The sequence below is a fragment of the Rhipicephalus microplus genome, chromosome 3, assembly GCF_043290135.1.
Source record: "Rhipicephalus microplus isolate Deutch F79 chromosome 3, USDA_Rmic, whole genome shotgun sequence".
NCBI lineage: Eukaryota > Metazoa > Arthropoda > Arachnida > Ixodida > Ixodidae > Rhipicephalus > Rhipicephalus microplus.
In genome coordinates, this window is record NC_134702.1 from 14985964 (window position 1) to 15011750 (window position 25787).

The following is a 25787-nucleotide window of genomic DNA, read 5'->3' on the forward strand; positions in this document are numbered from 1 at the left end:
GTCAAGTTGTAGACTTTACTAGCATAATACACCTTGATTGTTGGTTCAGTGCTTCCTACCACCAGTAGCACTTGCATAGATATAAAAACAACTGCATGCACTTGCTCCAAGCCTTGTTTTATACAGCGTGCACTATAAACACTATGCTTGGCAGTTACACTTTTGTTGTCTGCAGTAATGGTTCGTAGTTGGCTCTCTTAAATGTTAGTGCTAAGTTATGTTGCAGCTTTCTGAATGAATCGGAACAGCCAACCTTCCTTCCTTCCTTCCTTCCTTCCTCCCAGATGCATGCATGTCTAAAGCCTAATTTTTGTCATGATTTTCGAGCTGCCACTTGCATCTTAATCGCATTGTGTCCCCTCTTCCCAGGATGACCGCAGAGTGCTGTGCATCACGGTGCTACTAGGCCTTGCACGATCACCTGACAGCAATGGCAATGTTGTGGAGTGGACAGAAGACGCCTTTGTTCGTAATGCTGCCATCAGGTGCCTCAGCATCTTCTGTATGTACACTTCACTACGGGAGGTGAGGAGGACACCATTCGTGTTTTCACCGATTCGCACCAAGCATTTTAATGCCTGGTCATTGTGCTTATCGTATCATCATTGCTCCATGAGCCCAAATGACACCCCTGTGCATCTATGCACGCACATGAAGCTATTTTAAATGGTATGACAGAAGTCACTTTGTGACTTCTGTCATACCATTTGAGCATGGTGGGTCCTAATTTTTAGTTACTTCATACTGGCCTGCTCTCGTGAAAACTATACTTTCCAGCTTACAAAGCTTTGAAGTTATTTCCAGTGCTCTTAGATACAAGTAAAGCTCACTGCAAAGAGATAATGACGGGTAATGTCTTCAGCACTGTAGTTACGACATTACTCCTAAAGCATAGATGCACCCGAGCTTCGTGTAGCCTGTGTGACCTTATGTAGGTCTTTTATATATGTTAAACCCATAGGGGCGTTTTTTAGGGAAATAAAGGAAAATGACTATAAATTTGCACTAGCCTTGATAGCATTGCCAGCTATGTATGAAACAGTGATCCAACTCGCACTTGTTGCCTTTTTTTGCATATTTTGTCTCATCATTGTAGGATCTCTTGTTTTTGATGGACGTTGGTGAAATTGCTGTGGAAGCACTTGAAGATACCAGTGTTCGAGTGAATGCATCGTGGGCTCTCAGCAATGTTGCTGAAATGCTGTCTGAATTAAGGTGAGCTACACTGCATGATGGTCTGATCATACAGTGAGATGGAGGCACGATAAAGACTCTTCCACTATACAGTCAACTCTCGTTAATTCAAACTCAAAGGGACTTCTGAATTTTGTTTCAATTATAAAGAAGTTTAAATTATCAGAAGTTCTTAGATGACTTTGGGTGAGGTGATGTCACGCATTATGATTAGGCATTGATTTTATCACATTTGAAATTTTTCAAGTATTTTTAAACCCTAACTACATGCAATAAACAAAAAGCAAAGGTTTAAGGCCCACAAGTTCATTTTCCATGTACTGCTAATCAGACCTTATAAAGTAATCGTGAATTGCCAACTATGTCTTTGCTATAGGTATGTGCCTTCAGCAAAAGCTCTTTATACCAGTTGAGAAGCATCACAATTTACCATGCGTGTGCTTTGTTTCAAACGTTTGTTTACTAGCAAAGCCTTTGTTCTTGAAGGCCTGAGGTGCTCATTTTTTATGTTTAGACTGTTAGGATTATACAAGCATGTAAATTTTTAAATAGTAGTGGGAAAGCAACAGATATTTTCTGGTATGAAACTGCAAAAAGTATGAATTAACCAAACATTGGAGTTTGAATTAAGAGGCTTTTAAATGCATTGAAAGAATAGAGGGCCAATCGAAAAATTTAATATTGTCTGAATTAACCGAAAGTATGAATTATCAGAGTTTGATTCGTCTACTGTATTGCTAGCGCTGTTGTAAAGTGGTTTTACTGTAAGTATGCTTCAGGAAAGCAACATTTTGGTATTCCACTTTTGATTTCTAAGTATTCCAAACTGCCTTGTAATTATTATTTGCTAATCATAAATCTATTTCTTACCTCTCTGCATAACACTGCTGCTTGACACATTGCAGGCCTTTGTGAAAAATAATTTATGTTAATCAGCATAAGATCGGAGATTAAGCTTCATTTTTATACATTGATCCTGATTTCTGTTGCTTTAACTATTTGTTATTGTTTTTCACTATTTGTTATGAACTTACGAATGATTGCTGCAAAAATTGGTTTGGATGTTTATAATTTGTTTGTTTGCTTGTTTAAATGGCTAAGATGTTTCATTTGTGGGGGGTGTTATTTGAAGTATGGACAAAAAGAAATTATGTTAAAGTACCAATGTACTTCATTGAACACAGGGCACATACCGGTGAAATATTGTTTATTAGAAATTACAAAAATCAAGGTACATAATAGCAATATGCACAGTATACTGGCACATAAAATAATCGGGCATGCACCAAAAGCTCAAAAGCTCATGTTTTCACAAATCTATGAGAAAGTAATGCAGTCCAACATGTAAAAACACAGGGTCTATGTTCACTAACGGAACTAATCCAACTTTACTCTTCCGTTACCACGCGAGAATGGTTGTTCTTCATGTCTCGGGAAGATCGTTTTTGCCAGTTTGAAAAGTACTTCAGCACGCATTGCAGCATACCAAACTTTGCAGAATGAAATTCTCTTTCCAAAAAATATAGGTTGTAGAGCAACAAAATTATTTCAAAATGAATAAAAATGTGAATAGTGGGAAATTTTTTGTCACCAGCTGGTAAACAGTGGGAAAAAAAATACTATAAGTATATGCAAAAATATTCAAAACGAAAAAAATTCAGAATATACATTTTGTAGATAAATGACCCAGGAACAGTATAACAATAATTAATGTACAAGATGTTTCTCTTCAGATAAGCAAAGAAAATCGGAACCGAGTTGCTGCTTTATTGCTCCTACCATGTGGTGAAGCATTGCATGTTTTTTTTTTTGTGAGACACAAGAGTACTCGTACACTCTTCTCAGTAAATTTTCATTGCCTTGCCATAAGAGTGTCTAGGTATTCCAATATAGATGAATACCCGTGATGTGAATAATCTTTCTATAAGTGAGATGTCCAATGAACTTTGCTATTTCATCTAGCATCACCTCTTTCTATGAGCAACCTCACTCTGCATAGGTTGGCATTCCAATATATGCATCAAAGCATATTCCTATGCGTCTTTGCACATATCGTAATAAAGAAAAAGGGACAATATCGCGCGCAGTTCTAAAATGTTTCGCACTGTTGTGCTCCGGGGGCCTTCTTGCCGTTAGGAGAAGCTCTGTAGCCAGCGCCACCACATCGCGCCCTAGCAAAGTGTGGACCATGCACATAACCTGAGTAACTATAAAATTATGCACAAAGGTCAGAAGCTACCGTATTTACACGATTGTAAGACGACTCGAATGTAAGACGACCCCCCCAAAATCGCATCTAAAAAAAAGAATGCGCGCATTTTACACAAGGGAAATTTATTCACGTGGTTGCGGAGGATTATTCATCGTCGCTGGAGTCGTCCTCTCTGGTGCTGCTGCCGTCATTGCTGCTGCAGTCCCACAGCACGTCGTCGTCAAGTGTGAGTCCACACTTCGCGAACGACCGCACCACGCCATCGCGTGGGACGGCCGCCCATGCGGAGAGGACCGATTCCGAACTTCCGTCCTGCTGCACAGTTGTTGGTTTCTTCCGCATGAAGAATAGCAGCCCGCTTAAACGCTGCCGTAAACGAGCGCCGAGTGTTCTTCGAGCCTACGGCACTCATGTCAGACAGAAGTGACTCGAGAGAGCCGGTCGTGGACACAAGCGACAGGAGCACGCGGCGACGCCCCCGCTTAGAAAATTGTATCACAAAGTGGAGCTCTTCCGTCAACTACCAATATCCCCCTACGGCGGCTCTTCCATCGATTACCGGTGCTCCCTCAAGAGCCGTGCGCTCGTCATAAAGGCACTCGTAATGCGCGCAGTAGATGCTAAAAAAAGAAAAGCTTTTGTATAAGCACGCGGAAAACTATGAACTTTGGGTTGAGCGGGAAACTATTCGAGATGACAATACATGGTTCGATTTCGATTCTAAGGTACATGGTTCGATTTCGATTCTAAGACGACCCCCCAACATTGGATCGTCAAATTTGAAAAAAAAGGGTTGTCTTACAATCGTGTAAATACGGTAACTTGCAGCGGAGGAGACAACTTGAGAATGTAAACAAAACAAACCCATGAACGTCTACGGATGTCTCAGGCTGACGCAAAAAATCAACCCCATAAAACTTGAAGCTGAGTTGCTGTCATCCACGAAATCTCAGCTCAGTCTCACTCAATTCAGGTGGGGTCGCAAGAAAGTTTCAAGCAGCGTATGTGTTTTGCAGCACTGATACGCACCCGCCCGTGCATGACGACCGCGTAATAGGAGCGACTAGTGACACTAGATGCGACCCTGTGTCTGATATGATAATACAAGCAAAACCAAAGCTGGAAACTGGCTCTGAGAGCCAGCTGCACACTTTATACATGCGGTGGACCTTGGGAAATATTTTTTGTAGAATTAATTTTTCCTGACTTCTATCAACAGCTCTTTGTTGATTAGCTGAAATGAATTTTCGACAATATTATTGCTCAACTCGGTCAAATTGCAAAGCTAACACATCGATTCGATATTCGGCTTGCAAAGTTTTTCATTACAGAACTTCGATGTTACTATAACATAATTATAAGGGGCACGCACTTTGGTCAAGTTCGCCGACCTAGTGCATTTTTCTAAATACACACGTACATTGGGTCGCGAAAACATCTGTAAAAAAATCTCTATATTGCCCAAGTCGCCAAATTCCAAAAAAAATTCTGAAAGTTGAGTGACTGAACTAACCATAAGAAAGTTCTTGTGCCCGAGGAAAAAAATTTAACATGGCAACATCGATGACGGAGGTGCGTCGATCACCAGTGGTCGATTTAAATAGGCGTGGTAACAAAAGAGTTAAGAGAAGCGTGGTTCAGTAAAACTTGTAGCTGGGCGAGTAGGCTCATGTTAGATTGTTCGCTGATGACTGTGTGGTGTTCAATGAAATAACTTGCAGTGACGACCAAGCTGCACTTAATTCTAACCTTCAAAATATCGTATCCTGGTGTGGAAAATGGAATATGGAATTAAATGCAGAAAAGTCTGTCTATATGAAAATCACCAAAAAGGTTAAAGAGTTATCCTTTCCATATAATATCGCTTCCAAAGCCCTAATTGAAGTTAATCAATATAAGTACTTCGGTGTTACTATTGCTAACAATTTATCCTGGAATACGCATATCTCTAACATCTGCAAGTCGTCTTTCTGTAAGCTCTGCTTTTTGAGGCATAAATTAAAACAGGCTTCTCACAACACTTGTCTAACAGCTTATTACTCGCTAATCCGTCCAAAATTAGAATATGCATGTACTGTATGGGATCGTTACATCAAACATAACACTGACGCATTAGAAATGATACAACGCAAAGCAATAAGATTCATTTTCTCCAAATACCGTTCAACTGATTCCCCATCAACCCTAATGCTAACTAATAGCATTCCAACATCACAACTACGGCGTAAAATTCTCAGACTAAAATTTATCTTCTTGCTGAAAAATAACCGTTTATCCCTTAACCCGCAGCCTTTCATAACTCCGCTCGAAGCACGCCGGACAAGACATCGCCACGCTGAATCCCTAACGCCTTATAGCACTAAAACCAATGTATTTAAGTATTCATTTTTTCCGCGTACAATAACTGACTGGAACAACTTGCCTTGTGAACAGCTGTCCAATATTGACACTATTGCTCAGTTAAGATGTTAAGTTTTTTATGCTTTGTATATGCCTTGTGTATGCCTTTTTGTTCTTGCCTTGTGTATGCTTTGCATATGCTTAGTTTATATGCCAACTTTTGTATTGTTTCTTTTCCCGTTCCATACTTACAATGTTGTTTCCCTCTGGTTATTATAATTTGTACTTCCCATGCCCCTCCTGCTTGGGCCCTTACCTGGGCCTGCAGTATGTCATAAATAAATAAATAAATAAATCTGGGTAAACTGGTGTGCGCAAATACAGACAAATGACAACAGAAAAGAAGAGACAGGGAAAAGCGCAAAATTACTCATAGTTAACAGAAGAGAGTGCCCAGCACTCGTGTTCCGAGTCCTCTTACCTTGACCTCCCCACCTTCAGTACGTTCAACATCAGTCACAGTGGTCATGGTCACTTTAGTTGGAGCATAATACAAAATCACTAGGCACGTGAGAATGTTCAAAAAGTTTGAATATTCAAATTACTATTGCAGTATTCGAATTCGCTTTGGCAAGAATCTAAGTTCTAGGAAGTTTTGAAGTATTCGAAATGAACGAATAGGTGGTGCATGTTACACTTTATGTAACTGACTGAAAGGTGTTTTCACTGCAGCTTGGAAGTGCTATGTTGTGAAAATGTCTTTCCAGGAAAAATTGCATTGCCACAGTTTTATTTTAGCGTTGAATGAACATTTTTTTGGTCACATTGATAAATGTTTTTTTTTTTTTAAGTATAAAAGCTTTTTATAGTGCTTATATGCTCGAATTATTGTAAATTTTAAAACCTAACGTATTTTACCGGTTATCACTTGCATCCTATTGAAATTGAAATCCTGCTATTCAAATTCGCTTCCACTTCACTTTGAAGAAAAAAGAAAGAAATTCAATTATTCCCTATTTCAATATTTAATAATATTGTGCAAGTTAGTTTTGTCATGACAGATATGATAATTTTTAATAACATGTGGAATACAAATCATTGGATTTGTAATTATTTGACCAGGTCAGTATTCACTTTGAATTTGCTTCGAAACTAAAATTTACTATGTGCATATGCCTCTGAAACACTCTTGATTTAAATACGCATTAAAAAAATCTCGGAAGGCCCCTTCATTGCGGCATGCATCGTAATTATAACACAGTTCTGACACATAATACCCCAGAATTCATTTAATGCAATGAACTTCATCAACTTTCAATTTGACTCACTTTATCATGTGTTTCTGAATCTGCTTACAGGAAGAGCGAATCAGATGTTGCATCCGAAGTACCAGACAAGTTCATCTGTCTTCTCGGGAATGCAGCCATTCGTGTGCGGCCAGATAAAAACCAGATGCAAGCAAACATTGTCAGGACACTTGGGTGCATACTGCAGTTCATTTCAGCTAAAAATTTAGGTAATTTTTTAGTTGTACAAATAATTTAAATTTCTACATTGTAGTGGTTTTCACAATGCATCACTTTCAGCTGTGTGGCATGTATGACGTACAATTCTCGGCTATTTGCAAGTGTTGCATAGTATTTGATGTTTTACAGACCTTTCAGAAGTGTTTTCCTTGATTAACTAGTTGGTTTTGAAAGAATACAGCTTTATTAAAGGAACGAAGGGGGTAACCTTTCTACTAAGCTTGTGCGAATAGTGAATTTTCGGTTCGAAGCGAATTCGAAGTGAATAGGGATCTTGACCGAATAATTTGGAATCGAATTCGAATGGTATGTATGACATATAAAAAAAACAAAGGAATATTTATCATGACTTAACTCACCTGCACAAAATTTCTTTCGAATTGAAATAGGGGCTCTATGCAAACGCTGTTGTTTTTTTTTTTTTTTTTTTCGTTCAGATGAAGACGAAACAACCTTGAGTAGTAATTTGGGTAAGATTCGAGCGATAAGATACTTACCGTTCTAAAATTTATTATACTTGGATCACATAAGCCATCATAACAAGCTTAATAAAATGAAGAATTGATTTGAAAGTAACATGTTCTTCTAAAGGGGCCCTGCAACACTTTTTCAAGTAGCCATGCAACCAGTAAACATGCTTCTTGCCTCACAAATTTACTGCCGCAAAGTTTCTAGAATCTGTTCAGTACGAGCGGAGTTCCAAAAATTTGTCACATGCTGCAATTGCATTCCCTCTTCTCGTCCCGACAAAATAGCTGGAAGGTATGCAGGAAGGAATGGCACGGCGAAAGAAAATACTTCACACGCACCTCGTGGCCTTGAGCACCTCTTTTTTTTTTTTTTTTTTTTCTTCAAACACGCAGTTTTTTAGTGCGATCGCGCACATACTCATGGACAAGCGGCGGCCCCGGTAAGGACGAGCGTGCCATACTCAAATCGGCCAACGCCTGCGACCAGAGCCGTATATTCCTTCGTGACTGTGACAAGCGATTTCTCAGCTTGTAGTGTCATTTGCCGATGAAAGAAAGCAATTTTTAGCTTTGAAAATCAATTGCAAATTACAGGCTACGTGCTGTGCTACAATATTTGCTTCGCGTGTTCTCGGTAGCCTCGACTACCGATCGGCGGCGTTTTCTGACCATGTTCAGCAAGTGTTGCAGGGCCCCTTTAAATTTGAAGGAAGGGCTTCACGGCAAAGCAAATTTTTTAGATAGGTGTTTTTACTGTTTAGCACTTCTACATAGCAGTGAAATTACTTTTACAGGTGTTGACATGCGGACTAATATACACCTATTCGTTCATTGCAAATACTTTGAAAATATTCGGTAATTTAAATTCGAATTGAAGTGAATCCAAATACTCAACTATTCGTTCGAATATTCGAAGCATTCGAATATTCGCACAAGCCTACTTTCTACAGTAGCAAACAAAATCTAGAACATCATGGCATTGTATGGTATGACACATATTTAATAGAAACAGTAGGATTTAATGTTTTGTTCATTTTGCACCAAAAGTAAAGACCATTACTCCATCTATATAGTTGTATATGGTTCCAAATGTAATCACTTCTTGATTGGCTCAGTGTCGTGATTTTCTGGGGGAATTCACGCTAATGTTAACACCTCTGTTTCTCTCCCAAATCTTCCAACTCAGAAAATGAGAACATCAGAAAGCTTGTCATCAGTTCAACGTCATGTTTGATCCAGAGCCTCAGTGCAGGACTGATGAAAGTGCGCTGGAATGCCTGCTACTCATTGGGCTGCCTATTGGGGAGCAGAGATGTTGTCTCTGCGGACTACATTGATGTGGTATGTACTGTAGAGAGTGAAAAAAAAAAACATCTTCAAACGAACTTTCCGCTTTGACACTGTTGTGGAGAGTTATAACTAGGGCTTCGTGTTTTCGGGCAAATTTGAAAAAAAAAAAATTATAAACACTTGCAAGTAAAATTTTTGGCTATTCATATTTATTCGATAAACTCTGATTTTAACCACCCATACTGTTCCATTCTTTAACCAAAGAGCAGGTTCAAAGCATATATTGGTTTTTCGGCCCGTTTGGCCGATATAAATTTTACCTCACAACCTGTGGCATAGTCAACAATGGGCTCATTGTGCACAGAGGGAGAGATTTCGATGTGTTGGGCCTTCATGGAGCATAGTGGCACTGGGGCTTGCCTGACGACATCGAATGTACGCACCTCATAAAGTAAGTATGCTTGTATCTATTACGACAGGCTCAAAGATTGTAATGCGCGCAAACATAATTTTTTTGTATACCAGTAATTTTGCTTGTGTGTATTATCTGAATTCGTGCACTTTAACCTTTCAGATGACTAAAATACACTTACTGTGTTCTGAAGCATTTGTGTTCAGATATCATTTCATCAAACATATTGTGGTTTTGAGAGTAATGCAAAATAAAATTCCAAGTTTCTGCCAACAAATAAACCCTGAAGAATAACTTTGAATTTCAAGAAAAATAAACTCGGGAAAACACAGAGCCCTAGTTACGACTCGTAAAGCTTGACCACTCTTGAGTTATTAATGTTTGCAGAAGTCTGATTGCTTTGGCATTATATACGTTATTTGAGGTTCAAGTTAAATAAGGATGCGGTCAAATATTTTTGAATCGAGCTTGGATAGTATGTATTACATATTATAAGGAAAAATGGGCACATTTTTTATGACCCAACTAACCTGCACAATATTTTTTTTAATTGAAATGCATGTGCAAAGGCAATTGTTTTTAGTTCAAGGGAAGCGTAAACAACTTTGAATAGTAGTATGATTTTAATTTTAGTGGAATGCAAGTGATAACCTGTAAAATATGTTCAATTTTAAAATTTACTATACTTAGAGCACATAGGTCGATATATCGAGCTTTCGAACTAAAAAAAAAAATAATGAATAGATGCAAGGGTAACGTGTTCATTAAACCTTGAAGTGGGGCTTAGCGGCAGTGTGGATTTTTTTTTTAGTAGGTGTTTTCACGGCATGCACTTATTACTGCAGTGAAACCACCGTTACAGGAGGTTACACGCAGACTGATATACATCTATTTGTTCATTTCGAATACTTCGAAATTTTCAATAACTAAACTTCAAATCGATGCGAATTCAAATACTGTAATATATGTTCGGATATTCGAGGTCCTCCAACATCTGAACAAGCCTAACGATCAGCACAGCCGGGATGGCAGCCCTGGCAGAAACTCGAGACAGGTGCTGAGTGTATCTTTAACTGTGAAGAGCACCCAGCCTTTACATCATGGACTGGACAATGCGAATCTCCCAGTTGTTACATGCAGCCGAATTTCAGTGTATAAAAAATTTCATCCAAATACATTTTTCGTGTTGCTTCGTCACACAGTTTATAGCAGTGATAAAGAATCTATAAGGACAGATAGTTTTCACATGGAAAAAGAAAATTTTTGCATCTGAACTAGAATAGATCCAACGTCAGTCGTAATCACTCTTGAACACTTGCTTGGTACCAGTGGCTTAAATACCCTGTGAAGTTCAAAGTTACAGGAACTATGCTAGTTTGAACCTTTCAGAGCACCTTAACTCTGTCACTGTCACTGGCATTTGAAATAATCCACTTTTTTTTTATGGCTTGTCCACCACAGCGGCAACTAGGATTGAACGTATACTAACCAAGTCTAAAGGGGTGCCAAAATTACAATGTTATAAAGCATTTATTCACTATATACTATCTCTTATTGCCCTTTATGACTGCATATTGCCAATAAAAGGTGCAACTTCGTAAATACAAGCAAAATAGAAGTACTACAGCCCACTGAACTAAGGGAATATTCAAGGACCAGCACACACACACACCTGTGCTCTCAAAATTTTTGTGTACAATGAAAGACGTAGTAGGAAATGGATTTTTGTAATACCTGCCTGCCTAGCACCCACTTCAGAGTCAAGGGCGTCCCCCTCCCCAAAAAAGTTCCTGGCTTGCAGCATTTGCTGTTTCACTGAGTTCCTGTACACTGCCTCGTGCTGTTGGTAATTAAGGCTGATTCTGTGCTCTAGTGTGGCACCCTCTTGTGTAGTAAAAGCGAAAATGTGTGAGGTACTTTGCTGCTTGTATGTTGCTCAGGTTTCCGTCTTCAGTGCCCTGCTTTCGAGCCTCAACAGCTGCAGCAACTTCAAGGTGCGCATACAAGCAGCCGCTGCTCTGGCTGTGCCGAAAGTGCGCAACACTTACGGAGACCAAATGCAGACTGTGTGGTGCGGTACCCTCACCGCTATAGAAGGCACAAAGCAGTCAGTGGACTATCGAGAACTGCAGCACCAGGAACAGCTTAGGGAGCAGGTGCGTTCAATTTCACTTTGTGGGGCATAGGTCAGTGATTTGGTTTTTAGCACATGGTCACTCTAACACAATGCATTGACCGTCCTGCTGGTGCTCGTCCGTAACGTCGTTTAGCTCAACAAAACACTATAAGAAAGATGACAGAACACAGCACTACTCTCAACTGACATAATTTTATTGCATCATGCACCTTGGTTTGCAGTGTATCAGCACTGCACTTTAAATTTTCCAGCATGTAATTTACTTTTTTGGTTGCTGCCCATTGACAGTGCTGTTTGACCATGGTAATGGTCACATGAACAACTGACACTTACGATACTATGTATACATGTTTTGTTGGTTTGGGTATGAAAATCTGTTCAATCAGAACTCTCCTTTGTTAATGTGTCATGTCAGTTTTCAAGAATTGTACTTACTGCACACCGTCTTGACATCTGTGCTTTCTCATAAAGATATACACTCCAATAAAATTATGCTAGTTGAGAGTAGTGCAGTGTCTTGTCATTTTTCTTGTTTTGTTGCACTTATAGTTACTATGACATCAGTGCTCATTGGTTTTGAATCTGAACAACACAATATTTATATATGTTACCGGTGTCGCACGTGTACATTTTATCGAAATCAGGTAAGATCCGGATCGGGCTTCATCCAGATTAGTTCATGCTCTGCCGCCACTTTCACTTGCAAGCATGCCCCATCATGATCAAGCATATTGCGATCTGACTTTCAGATTGCGATTTGACAGATGTCTGCGCCAAACTCCTTATACCAGGCACTTTCAATCATGATCAAGGCTAATCTGGATCTGATTTCTTGATTGTGATCAACAACAGTTGCAAAACTTATTCATATTGAGTTTGGCACCGACGCCAGTTAAATCACCATTCGGGAGCAAGATCATGATCTTGATCAGGCCTGATTGCGATTAAAAGCGAGGTTGTAGCAGCACCTGATCCTAGGTTGAGTGCGGATCGGACCCGACTGCGATTGAAAGTGTTCGTGTGACGTGAGCCTTCTCCATCATTGCCCAATTACTCTGATGCCTTTGAAGTAGGACCAACTACTCATGAGCCCAATCTCTAAAATGTGGAATGCTTAAACTTTATATTGTTTGATTTTTTTTAACTTTCTGGTGCGATTGCAGGTCCATAAACGCATTATTTGACACCTCTGCTGCCTCTATGTTTATTATGGATATTAAAGCCCAGTTGGAATTTTATTTATCTAGGAATCTAAAAATCTCGTCCTTATTTATGAGTACACATGTTGACTACATGCTGATGTCTGACAAATGTGTAATGTTTATTACATCATAGCAACAAGTCTTATATTCAGTTCATTTTATTGACGTTTGATTAGTATAAAGAGTTTAAGAGTACAGCAGTCAAAAGGTTAGGACATACTGAAGACTTTCTGTAAAGCTGAAGCAGCAAACATGCAGATTTTGTGTTAGCAATACATCAGCTGCATTGTGCATTGCCACTCATGAAGTGACTGGGGAAGTTTTGAGTGCATGCCATTTTCAGTATCTGGAATTTGTCATACATATGTGGTGCATTTCATCAACTAATGTGCAAGCAATCATCAGAGTAGACACTGTCTGTTTCAGATCTATCTGGCTATCGTCTTGCGCTAGTATTTAATCTATTGCAGACAGGTGCACGTTAAAGAACCTCAGGTGGTCGAAATTCCCGGAGTCCCCCACTACGGCGTCTCTCATAATCTTATGGTGGTTTCGAGTTGTTCAACCCCACGTGTCAAATAACTCATTACAGACGAAACCCTATATAAGGGACACTGATATAAGAGACACATGGGTATAAGAGACACCAGTAAGCCTACAGTTAAGTAGGCTTACTGGTGTCTCTTACGAGGTAAAATGCTTACGAGGTAGCCTGCTTATAAGAGACATCTCGTATAGAAGACGAGAATAGCTGCCCAGAGAATGCCTTTCGTAAAGGAGTTCAACTGTATTTCCCTACTAATACTTGTAATTTTCTTAGATACATCTCATGATAAGTCACCAACAAAGTATTTTTTAGAACCAGGTTCCAAGGTGCTGTGCCATTTGGAGTAGCCTTTCCATTTGATGACGTACCCCTTGCTCTGAAAAAAAAAAAAAAAGTATTTTTAGAACTAAGTTTTACTTCATATACTTTTTGTCCTAGTTTTTTTTTTTTTTCACACATCTGATTTGGAGAAGTCGTATGTACCTTTTACAGAGCTGCAAGCCTTTGAAACCCACCTAATCAGACTGCATTATATAGGAACTTCACAACTTGTCATTTTTGGTGCAGTCTTATTAGCCCAAAATTTTGCAGACATCTTAAATTGGCATTTAAAAAAAAAAGTTTTTCCAAAAGTAAGACACATGCTGTTTCAGCTGTCCCCTTTACAGTCTCACTCTCTCCTTCATTTATACTATCTGTAGCCTTTCAGTTCTTATTTTACTTTTAGTTTTTTTAAAGAGGAAGCTTTAGATGAAAGAAATTGTAAGTAGCACTGATTATCGTTTGTGTGTCTTCACTGATGTGTGCAAATTCTTTGTCCTTTCTAGTTGTGTGCCACAATATGTCACCTCCTCTCGCTGGCAGAGCCTGCAGACTTGCCTGGCATGGCTCGAGCTGCATTGGAACATGAGTGCAATATATCTGGTGCCTTTAAGAGGACACAAGGAAAGCTATCACTTATAGGTATGCTCTTCAGGACTGCAGTAATACAAAATGCAGGTCAAAGGCAGTTGTAGTTGAGCCTGAACTGCAACACCCCTCAGGGTCATGATGCCGACTGTCAGGTTGTATTGCCTAGTGATTCTACGGCCAAAAAAATTTTTCAAATATGTTATGTAAAGGTAGAGTTGCAGGTAGTTATTGCAGGCAGCGAGTGCTTTTTCTCTCTTGAAAGAAATTTATGTAGCGCGAGGTGAAAAAACGAACACAGGAAAGAATAGACTGAGAGGACAGAGCGCTACTAGCAACAACATGTTTATTTTCAACCTCCAAGCTGTTTTTAAGCTATAATTGTCAGGCAAGCAAGCAGATAAGCACGTGTATTCAGATAAATGCGTGACAATGTCATTTACCTACAAGAAAAAATGATAAATAGGACAACAAAAAACCACACAGATAAAATCACGTATCACGGCGTACGCCGGAACGCCAGTTCCTTGGGTGACAAGGCAATTGAAGGCTTGCTAATACATACATCTCCAAGAGCATCAATAAGTTCGGCTTCTATGATCAACCGAGTCATCTCATCCTTATGCCGACCAACAATGATTGTACTCTGGAACAAAGGCCGACACCCACTCGCGTGAATGTGAAGGCGAGAAAACCTTTTGGTGGCAGTTTATCCGCCTTGTAATTGTTTTTCTCTGTTTCTCTGTTTTCTCTGTTTTCTCTGTTTCATCGTAATTTTCTCTGTTTTCATCGTAACCTGTGAAAGCTAGATGTCAATATGACAAGGTCTCCACAAGAGTTAAGATCAGTGCTTGTTATAGCCTTGACCATTTTCATCTTTTTTGACCAGTTGGCCATTACCTCTAGGTCATACCGTATTTTCTTGCATATAACCAGCATGAAATCTACAGAAAGGTAAAGCTGGAGTTGGCTTGAATCGTATGTTGAAATTTTGGTGTGCAAGTTGTCTTCGTCCACTTCTTTCCAGTAATGCAAAAAAGGCTTTCACAGCTGTGCACATGATTTTTTTATTTGTGTATATAATTCTTTCCATGGTTTGTGGTTGGTGTGCGAGTTTCATGCGAGGGCAAGTTATACAATAGAAGGTACAGTATAATAAGTGCAGTGTCAGCTATATATTGCAACCGTGAAAGCCGAAGACAATGTCACAGTTGATTGTGAGCTTGTGCGCGGCATTCTGGTCAAGCTGCACGAGAACTCGGTGTGGACTAGCTTTGCCAACTGAGAGTAGCCAAATCCCAATAGCAAATTTTAAAACACTTTCAGTTGGCTAAATATGATGTTGGTCAGTAGAAATATCAGCCGTCATGCAGACACTGCGGAATCAGGGCATCGATGAAGTGTATATAAGCATCCTGGAAGAAATCTACAGGGGCTCAACTGCTACCATAGTGCTTCATAAAGAAAGCAACAGAATACCAATCAAGAAGGGTGTAAGGCAGGGGGACACAATCTCTCCAATGCTATTTACCGTGTGCTTACAGGAGGTTTTCAGAAGCCTAGAATGGGAACAGTTAGGGACAAGAGTTAATGGAGAGTACCTTAGTAACCTGCGCTTTGCCGATGACATTGCATTGCTGAGTAACTCAAGGGACGAATTGCAACTCATGATTACGAAGTTAGACAAGGATAGCAGAAAGGTGGGTCTTAAAATTAATCTGCAGAAAACGAAAGTAATGTACAACAACCTTGGAAAAGAGCAGCGCTTCGAGATAAATAATAGTGCACTTCAAGTTGTAAAAGACTATGTCTACGTAGGGCAGGTAATAACCGCGTAGCCGAACCACGAGATTGAAGTAACTAGAAGAATAAGAAAGGGGTGGAGCACATTTGGCAAGCACTTTCAAGTTATGACTGATAGATTGCCACTATCCCTCAAGAGGAAGGTATATAACAGCTGTATCATGCCAGTACTTAGCTACGGAGCAGAAACCTGGAGACTTATAAAAAAGGTTCAGCTTAAATTGAGGACGACGCAGCAAGCAATGGAAAGAAAAATGGTAGGTGTAACCTTGAGAGACAAGAAGAGAGCAGAGTGGATTAAGGAACAAACGGGGGTTAAAGATATCATAGTTGAAAACAAGAAGAGGAAATGGACATGGGCCGGGCATGTAGCGCGTAGACAGGATAACCGCTGGTCATTAAGGGTAACTGACTGGACTCCCAGAGAAGGCAAGCGGGTTAGGGGGAGACAGAAGGTTTGGTGGGCAGATGAGATTTTGAAGTTTGCGGGTATAAATTGGCAGCAGCAAGCACAGGACCGGGTTAACTGGCGGAACATGGGAGAGACCTTTGTCCTGCAGTGGACGTAGTCAGGCTGATGATGATGTTGGTCAAGGCAGCGCATGTAAAACTGGTGTAGCATTTATAAGGCGGGTAGCATGCACTGGCAGACGTGCCAGTAGTTTTGGATGTGAGAATTACGTCACGTTCTCATCATAAAGAACTGTGCAGTGAAACCAAATTGACTTGCTTATTATGTGAACCTGTTCCCAGAATAAGGAACACCTATAGTGAGAGCAAGGAACATTCAGCTAATAACAGTGAGCGAGTGCTTAATCATCGATAATCTGATCAACGGTGAACGACATTGGGCTTTATAGATGCGTCATTGAACAATCCAGCAATACTCGTGTTTCTTCGAAAATAAACTCAGTTACTGGTGTCGTGCGCTGAATTTTATCACACCCCGGCAGTCTGGTGTGACCTGTTCCAAGCAGTAGCACTTGTTTAGTCTGTGATACGCAGTCAAAATGAAAACTAAGTGAGCACGTGTAACAGTATGCACAGCTAGTTCAGTATGAGGCAATCAACAGGCTTGAAAACATGGCGTTTTGAAATGCATGCACGCAGGGTACCAGGTCGTACCTTGCACGAATGTAGCAAATTACAAAATATTAAGCAGATGACCATCAATCAAGGGTTCAAGTTTGAATATGAAATACTTTTATGATGTTTTGGGGGCTTGGGATATATTCTTTTACTCATTTAACTCGTAAAACAAGTGGTATAGGTATTACCCAAAATGGTTTCATACTCGTGAGATCAGCTAATGCCTGCATCGCCCATTCTGCTGTGCCATGTATGGCAACATTTTGAAAAGAATGAATAATCTATTATTATGGTTTCTTGACTTGAAATTGTAAGTTCTCTGGTGCATGCAGTGCAATAATATTTCACTCAATTTTTACGGGAGCCTTGATTAGAGACTACAGATGGGCAATGTTTTCTTACCAAGCTAAAGAGGTGTTGCAGGACTTTTAAAGAAATATCATGTTTAGCTTATTTACTTGTAGAAAGTGGCTTTATCAGCAAACAGAACTTCATTTGAAATCAAACTTTTCATTCATTGTTCTTATCACTGACAAGCCGTAGCACTAATGAAGTCAGTCTGATATCACAGTCCTTGTCTTTATTTTTATTATGCTCAACTCCTTTATGCTTGGTATGCAAAGGTTGCTATGCCGAAGTTTCTTGTTCCCTAATTCAGTGATAACTACGGTTTTGTAATTGACAGTTGTCTGGTCTCACTCGGTAACAGTTACAGTATATTTTTTGTGTTTACATTTTTTTATTTATATAGTGTCTCTGCTTTGTAAAAATGACAAATTCATTGTTGACTGCAGTTTGCTAAACCAGCTTTACTAAGTGTTAATCGAGCTAATTAGATTGCCTTTGAATGAATACGGTTTCGAGGCTTTGATATACAGTAATAGTTTGTTCATTCGAATTCGGTTAATTCAAACTTGGAGTTAATACAAACTGACTCCCTGGTCCTGGCACAGCCCTTTGTGTTTCTACGGAGGAGAACACTTGATAATTTGGAACGCGTTTATATTGCAACGGGGAATTCGAACTGGGAGCCCCTGCTTTCCATCTCATATTGCAGAAGTCGCCTAGAGTGACCACAATGTGCTGCAAAACCAAACCAAACCAAATTTACTAGATATGCACAATAACGAAACAACAGCATGTCTCAACAGATGAGAATTTGAGCGCTGAACTGGATCCCGTGATGGGCAAGCTGCAAGTGATTCTCATAGAGTTGCGACTGAAGGAACCCAAGTAAACGCAAATTACTGAAAATTTTCAATTTTATTCCGTTTACTCTGCCATGTAAATAAACGTGTCTTGAAGTATAAACAGCATCATTGAGGCTCTCTGCTCATATTAATGCATGTCAGTGCTTTTTTCTGTTCACTGTTAGAGCTCCATGAACTCTGTTAACAAAATCGCTTTCCACAAACGTGTTGTATAGTATCCTATTTGCAATAAGGAATCCAGAGGTGGCTTCCTTGGGTTGTGCCCACGTACGGTTGTACAGCGTTTATTGCTTCTAGTGTCTGCCCGCTAATTCGTACTCCACTTAATTTGAACGATCTTATAGTCCCCTTCAAGCTCAAATTTACGAGCTTTTACTGTATTACAACATAGTATTCCATGCTATTTTAAAATGAAGTACATTTTTCTTGGAAACTGATCGAAGTTGCAGTGCATGGGATTCGCGTGAACTCCGTGGAACAAAGTGATATCGTGTTAAGCACTCTTATTTATAACTTTCTGCCACTTTCTACAAGTAAATAAGCTAAACATGATATTTCTAACTACGGTGGGATTCGCGTGAACTCCGTGGAACAAAGTGATATCGTGTTAAGCACTCTTATTTTACTTCAGTGTTTAGTAGTTACTGCAGCTGTGCATATCATGCTGCACTTTTTTGTCTAATTTGTTCTTGTTTTTCTTTTTCAGAACTGTTAAACAAATCTCATGAAAATGTTGCAAAGGTATACAAGGAGTCCTCCGATAACTCAACCGCCAAGCTGCTAAAGCTGCTGGACAGCCTGCTCAAGGACAAAGAATTTAGTGATTTGTTATCACTGAAGGGGCTAGATATTTGTTAACTTTTTGTTGTTGATATATTGTGCTAGGATTGTTTACTTGTTAGAAACTATTCAAATTTAGTGGATTCTTGATGCACTTTTGCGTCCAGGAACCAAGAGCAGATTCACTGTGTTCGCCGTGTTAGTCTGGACTCTTTAATATAGGCTAGCTAAATTTATTGTATAAAATCGTGTGCTACAATTGTTCTTTAAAAGCGCGAGCGGAGCCTCCTTTTTGGGGCCATTTTTATCTACATTCACGTGCTCTATTGCACATATATTGCATTTCATGAATAAAACATTTTCATATTTACATATTTTGTCTTATCGATGCCCTGCTCTCCTTTAAAAAGTAAGCCAAGCTACTTACAAAGGTAATTGCTCGCAGAATTAAGAACATTGGAATTCAATCAACCAAAGGAACAGCAGGATTTCGAACAGGTTCCAGCACCAAGGCATTCATAAATCAGGAGATCCGCTATCCCCACTGCCTCCACCAGTCCACCATCCTTATCAATGCCTATGACCGACCAGATTGCGTTTACATAAACGACAAGATCAGATTTTGAGCCTGCCTGACTATATGTCATGAGAATAAGAAGTTTGCGAGTATAAAGTGGCAGCAGCAATCACAGGACCGAGTTGACTGGCAAAACATGAGAGGCCTTTGCCCTGCAGTGGATGTAGTCAGGCTGCTGCTGCTGATGATGACTATACGCCTGGATAACATCAATGCACAGCATAGCTAAGGCATGCATTACAATAAAAAGAAAACGTGCTGCAAAAAAAAAAAGTCCGCAGTTTTTGCGCCAACTTTACAAGAGGAGCTGAAGACGGTAACGAAGAACGCGAATAACACATCGGCGTGAAAGATTAACGTCTCCACTTCCTCTCCCTTTTCTCATTTTTTTGTTTACATAAGTGTCCAAGACCATCAAACAAGTTCATGGCCACAGTGTATTACGGCCAGCACACGAATACTATGCTGACTCTAGCTTAGATAGGCACGCAGAGGGAGAGGGGCCACCAGCAGCACCTCCCCCTTTCAACTGAGAAGGCAGAGTGCAAAGTCAGCCCCATATATTCACACGATATGGGGAGGAGACGCTGTGACGAACCTTTGCCCACCCTAAAAGGGAACCCTGCGCACTCTTATGAGTTCTGATAACATAGGATAGGCTTCGCATCATGCACTACTGCATGTTTTATTTAAAATGCAAACTGCTATGCAGACTGCTACGTATGTTCAGAGTTAACAACGGCGCGAAAAACACGGGACACAAAACGGTGAGAACACAAGGACGGACACTGTTTCTCACCTTCTTGTGTCCCGTGTTTTTTTTTTGCCGCCCGTGAACCTACACCACCTCGCCCAACTGTTATTGGTACTATGTATGTGCCAGAATCGCACATACAAAGTACCAATAACATAAGAAGCGCCTCCCCCTTTCAACTGAGAAGGCAGAGTGCAAAGTCAGCCCCATATATTCACACGATATGGGGAGGAGACGCTGTGACGAACCTTCGCCCACCCTAAAAGGGAACCCTGCCCACTCTTACGAGTTATGATAACGTAGGATAGGCTTCGCATCATGCACTACTGCATGTTTTATTTAAAATGCAAACTGCTATGCAGACTGCTACGTATGTTCAGAGTTAACAACGGCGCGAAAAACACGGGACACAAAACGGTGAGAACACAAGGACGGACACTGTTTCTCACCTTCTTGTGTCCCGTGTTTTTTTTTTGCCGCCCATGAACCTACACCACCTCGCCCAACTGTTATTGGTACTATGTATGTGCCAGAACCGCACATACATAGTACCAATAACATAAGAAGCGCCTCCCCCTTTCAACTGAGAAGGCAGAGTGCAAAGTCGGCCCCATATATTCACACGATATGGGGAGGAGGCGCTGTGACGAACCTTTGCCCACCCTAAAAGGGAACCCTGCGCACTCTTATGAGTTCTGATAACGTAGGATAGGCTTCGCATCATGCACTACTGCATGTTTTATTTAAAATGTAAACTGCTACGTATGTTCAGAGTTAACAACGGCGCGAAAAACACGGAACACAAAACGGTGAGAACACAAGGACGGACACTGTTTCTCACCTTCTTGTGTCCCGTGTTTTTTTTGCCGTTCATGAACCTACACCACCTCGCCCAACTGTTATTAGTACTATATATGTGCCAGAACCGCAAAACTTCCTGCCAGTGACGCCAACAGTCTTTTTGGTACAACGTGTGTTTATTGAATTACCAGCACGTAATTGAACAAGGCAACAACATACAAGTGATAGAATAGCGATATTTCATTTTTTTTTGTAGTAATCACAATACATGAGTCATTTACAGTCATACACGTATAGTGCATGTATTATTAAATATAAAACTATACTTCATTTAAAACTGTCACTTCATACACAAGAATGTGAATTGAAAGGCGATGCACAGCTATATGACTGGGAACAAAACAAGCAAGTCTGGACAACAAGCGCATCAGATGCTTTCAGTGGTTTCGACGCTTTCAGTGGTTGTTAAATTGGAGATGAATTAATCGCAAGAACAAGCAGGTCAGAACCACAATGCAATAAATAATAAAAAACGTTATACAAAGCATGAAAAACATTTCAGACAAATTTTCAACATATTTTGAAGAAGTATACATCACATTGTGAACAAAGTAATTATGCTGTGCATGAAACGAAACATGAAAATCTTGCTTTTCATAACACTTTCACGCTCAATTTTATTCCAAAATATGCAATCAGTGCAGCGAAAATCGCAGCACTGATTGGAAAAACACATACACATACCAAAACATTAAACCGCTTGTGTGCAAAAAAAAAGCTGCAGCGCAGCATACATAGGTGCTCAAAAAGGGCAAAATGGCTGCGAGTGCGCACTGCGTCTGTTTCGGTACCCAGCTTTCATTCGCAATGAATGTATAAATCATAAACAAGCAACAGGGAACATCATAAAAAAAAAAGACCTGTTCAAAAGAAGAGCATTGAGCGAAAGGAATTTCCACCAGCTACATTTGGCGGCACATACATGACACAAATATATAAGCAAAATAAACACATGAGAAGCATACGCAAAATCTGAGAACTCAATATTCTACAGCATTCGCACTATCTGTGGTCTTGGCACTCTTGTGTTTCAACTTTTTAAGCTTTTCACGCAGCTGTACACAGATTTGGTGGTTGCATTCACACCCAGCGCCCGAAGTTGTGCGCAACTCTGCCCTGTTTGTTTTCTACACTAAGAGGCACTTCTGTTTCACTGTCTTCATCTGCACAGCGGCGTCTTTTGGCCCGAATTTTTTGAATGAGGCCCTCATACCAGTACTTAGCGCCCAGTTTTCGATATGCTCGACTGATAAGGACGTAATCGGCTACCTCTAGCCTTTTGGCTAGGTTCAAAGCATCTTGAGCTGTATTCCACTTGTTCGTTTTCGAGTGGTGCAAGTGTTTCAATATGTCATTTTTTTTCTCCATCCCCTGACTAGAAAACCATCCCAAGCATTTACACGTCTCATGCTTGCTTGTGGCATGGTGCACAAGTATGTACACGTAAGGAGTAACACGCTCGGGGCCGTACCCTTTGCACTCTTTTCCCAATTCTAGGAAAGTTTCAAAGAACTGATAAGCTTTGTTTTGTACACTGAGTCCGTCTACATTTTGTTCGAAGTGGTCTAGCACTTCCTCGAAGAGTTTCCAAAGGCGGACAGTCTTGGCTTCTGTTTGAGCGGAGAGACTGCCAGGAAGCTTGTCCGGTAAGAGCTTCAGAGGGCGCTTCATTTCGCCACCTGTCAAACTGGTAAACGTCATTCCGATGCGTTCATCGTGCCAAACGTCAAACTTGACGCCGCAGTTGTTGATCTCGTGGATTATTCTCTTCAGAGTGCTGCTCGAGGCTTTCGGATTAAGCACCTTTGCTCTATTCTCGTGGTCTTCCGCATCCACCAACAAACCGTCGATTAAGCGGTTCATAATACGGATTCCCATGTGCATGACATCAGGTATAAGGAAACTCTGTTTTTTGTTGAATAAAGGAACGTTTTTTCATGCCATTGGCTTCGTTTAAAGAATCTTCTCTCATGGTTTTTGCCGTACGAAGAAGTGGAGGAGTATTGAACGCCGTGATGCTAGCACCACTTTCAACACGCTTTTTTGGATTGGCCCTACAAAATGGACATGGAAACTTCGACGATGCTGACATGAGCCCTTCAACAACAAGCAGAAATTTCATATCTTATCCGATACAGATGCGTACGGAAATCTCATGATCACCTACACGGATGCTACCCCTTTCGGCTACCACGTTTATATCACGTATTAGCTTACCAAAGGGTTCTCTAATGCTAAAATAACTTTCTTGTATTTCCGCTATAGCCAGGAGACGATGCAGTCTATGGCTCTGCAAGTTCTTGTCACTCTGAATAATGACAAAGGACAGCGTTGTCCACGTCTTGTGCCTGTTCACTACGCAACCATCACCCTCCACCTTGACTAACAGGTGTTCTTTGCCAATATCTTCTAAAGTAAGCCCTTTAGAGGCAGCACATTCCTGTACTGCTATCTTCAACTCTTCTTCAAAATACAACTGAGCACCAGCGGACTGGCCAGACGTCCTGAAAATTCTAACGAGCCCGTCGAGTTTTTTCCTGTTGGAGTTTATAATCCCAAGTGTTGGCAATCGAACTTCAAGTACGGCTAAAAGCTGATCCCAGAAAACATTGCTAACGTAATGATTATCTAAGAGCGCCGCAACGCTGCGTACACACCGTTGGTCAGAAGTGAGGGTATCATACTTCGGCACGCAGCCTCCAGAAAAGCCGCGTTTGACGTTTCGCTTGATGTAGATCTGTCCATTTTCACCAGCTGTGATGTTGTGAACGAGGCCTTTGAGGTCAGCGACGAGAAGGTGACAAATGTTAAGACCATAGGTCTCAAGCACGCTCTCTAGAGCTTCCGTCACTAGCAACAATTGGCATAACTTCTGTGATCGACTCAACGGCTCACTAAGTACACCTCGAACGTGGCGTATACTCCGTGCTCTTTTAAATCCCACGCAGACAAAATCACACACTGCTAACGCAATCCGCACCATTCTCCACAAATCAGGGCTCGACGATAACACTCTGCTGCACACCTTAAAGCAACACTATGTATCCACGGGCCCTTGTCCCGCCTACCGTGATTATCCACACGTACACGATACGCCTCTAAATGAGGACATTACAGAAGCAGAGGTTAGGGCAGCTTTGCAAAGCATTAACAGCAACACAGCACCCGGTACAGACGGGATTACGTACACACTTCTGCGTAATTTAGATGACCAGTCCATCGAATATTTAACCGCTTTTTACAACGAACATTGGAAAAACGGCACGCTACCACAGGAGTGGCGACACGCAGAAATCATACTTATTCCAAAGCCTGGCAAGCCGCTATCCCTCCAGAATCTTCGCCCTATATCCTTAACTTCATGTGTAGCTAAACTCTTTGAACGCGTTGTTCTCTCTCGACTACAACCATTTCTTGAAGACAATCACTTTTTTCCTGATACACTATTCGGCTACCGTCCTGCGGTCCTGGTATCTCTACACAGGACGTATTATTACAGCTTAAGGAAGACGTGTTGGATAGCCTCACTTCAAACCAGGTCCGAGCTATTCTGGCCCTGGATCTGAAGGGTGCTTTTGACAACGTCTCCCACGACCTTATTCTTGACAATCTCGCTTCATCTCAGTGTGGCTCACGTATCTACAATTACGTCAGGTCCTTTCTATCTGACCGCACGGCCACTATTGGCATTGGAGACCTCCGTTCGGACGTCATTCGTCTCGCAGGCAGAGGAACACCACAGGGCTCGGTTCTCTCGCCCACTTTGTTCAACGTGGCTATGGCTAAACTCCCTTCCCTATTACAACAGGTTCCCAACATCCAGCATGCCATCTATGCAGATGACATTACAATTTGGGCGACCAAAGGATCAGACGGAACCATTCAGGACGCCCTACAGGAAGCTGTGTCTGTGGTACAAGACTATGCTGCTGCCGGCAGCCTTACGTGCTCAGTGGATAAGTTGGAGTTGTTATTAGTATACAAGCGGCGCCGCAAAACCGCTGATTCTCCTGACATTTCGCTGTTTCTTGATGGCCATCCTATCCCTCTGGTACCACGAATTCGCATTTTAGGCCTCTACCTTCAGTCCGACGGCAAGGCCTCGTACACTACACACCTTCTGGCTCAGCAGATAACTCAAATTACACACATGATCGAACGCATCACCAATCGCAGGAGAGGCCTCTGTGAGAAGGATGTCCTCCGCTTAGTACAAGCACCCCTTAGTTAGTCGGCTCATTTATCATCTTCCTTTTCACAATCTCACTCTAGCTCAAATAAAAAAGATGGACATCCTTCTACGGACAGCTGTGAAGGCGGCTATCGGCTTGCCTCCACACGCATCTACACAACGCCTCCTTCAATTAGGAGTCCACAACACCATAACCGAACTCATCGAGGCCCAGCACAACAGTCAGCTCCAACGGCTCAGGCAGACCCGTCAGGGCTGCGCCATCCTGTCTCGTCTTGGCT

General features: G+C 41.0%; 1 protein-coding gene across 2 annotated transcripts in view; it reads left to right on the plus strand.

Moving 5' to 3' along the window:
- Window positions 1-19340, plus strand: part of LOC119181728 (HEAT repeat-containing protein 6) — a 46601-nt gene extending 27261 nt beyond the window's left edge. For both annotated transcript variants that reach the window (XM_075888937.1, XM_075888938.1), the window contains exons 18-24: window positions 370-525; window positions 1097-1215; window positions 7105-7262; window positions 8929-9083; window positions 11385-11600; window positions 14158-14293; window positions 19049-19340. In XM_075888937.1, the coding sequence (XP_075745052.1) occupies window positions 370-525; window positions 1097-1215; window positions 7105-7262; window positions 8929-9083; window positions 11385-11600; window positions 14158-14293; window positions 19049-19200 (1092 nt within the window). In that variant the 3' untranslated portion in view covers window positions 19201-19340. The remainder of the gene's footprint in view (window positions 1-369; window positions 526-1096; window positions 1216-7104; window positions 7263-8928; window positions 9084-11384; window positions 11601-14157; window positions 14294-19048) is intronic.
- Window positions 19341-25787: the final 6447 nt, after the last annotated feature.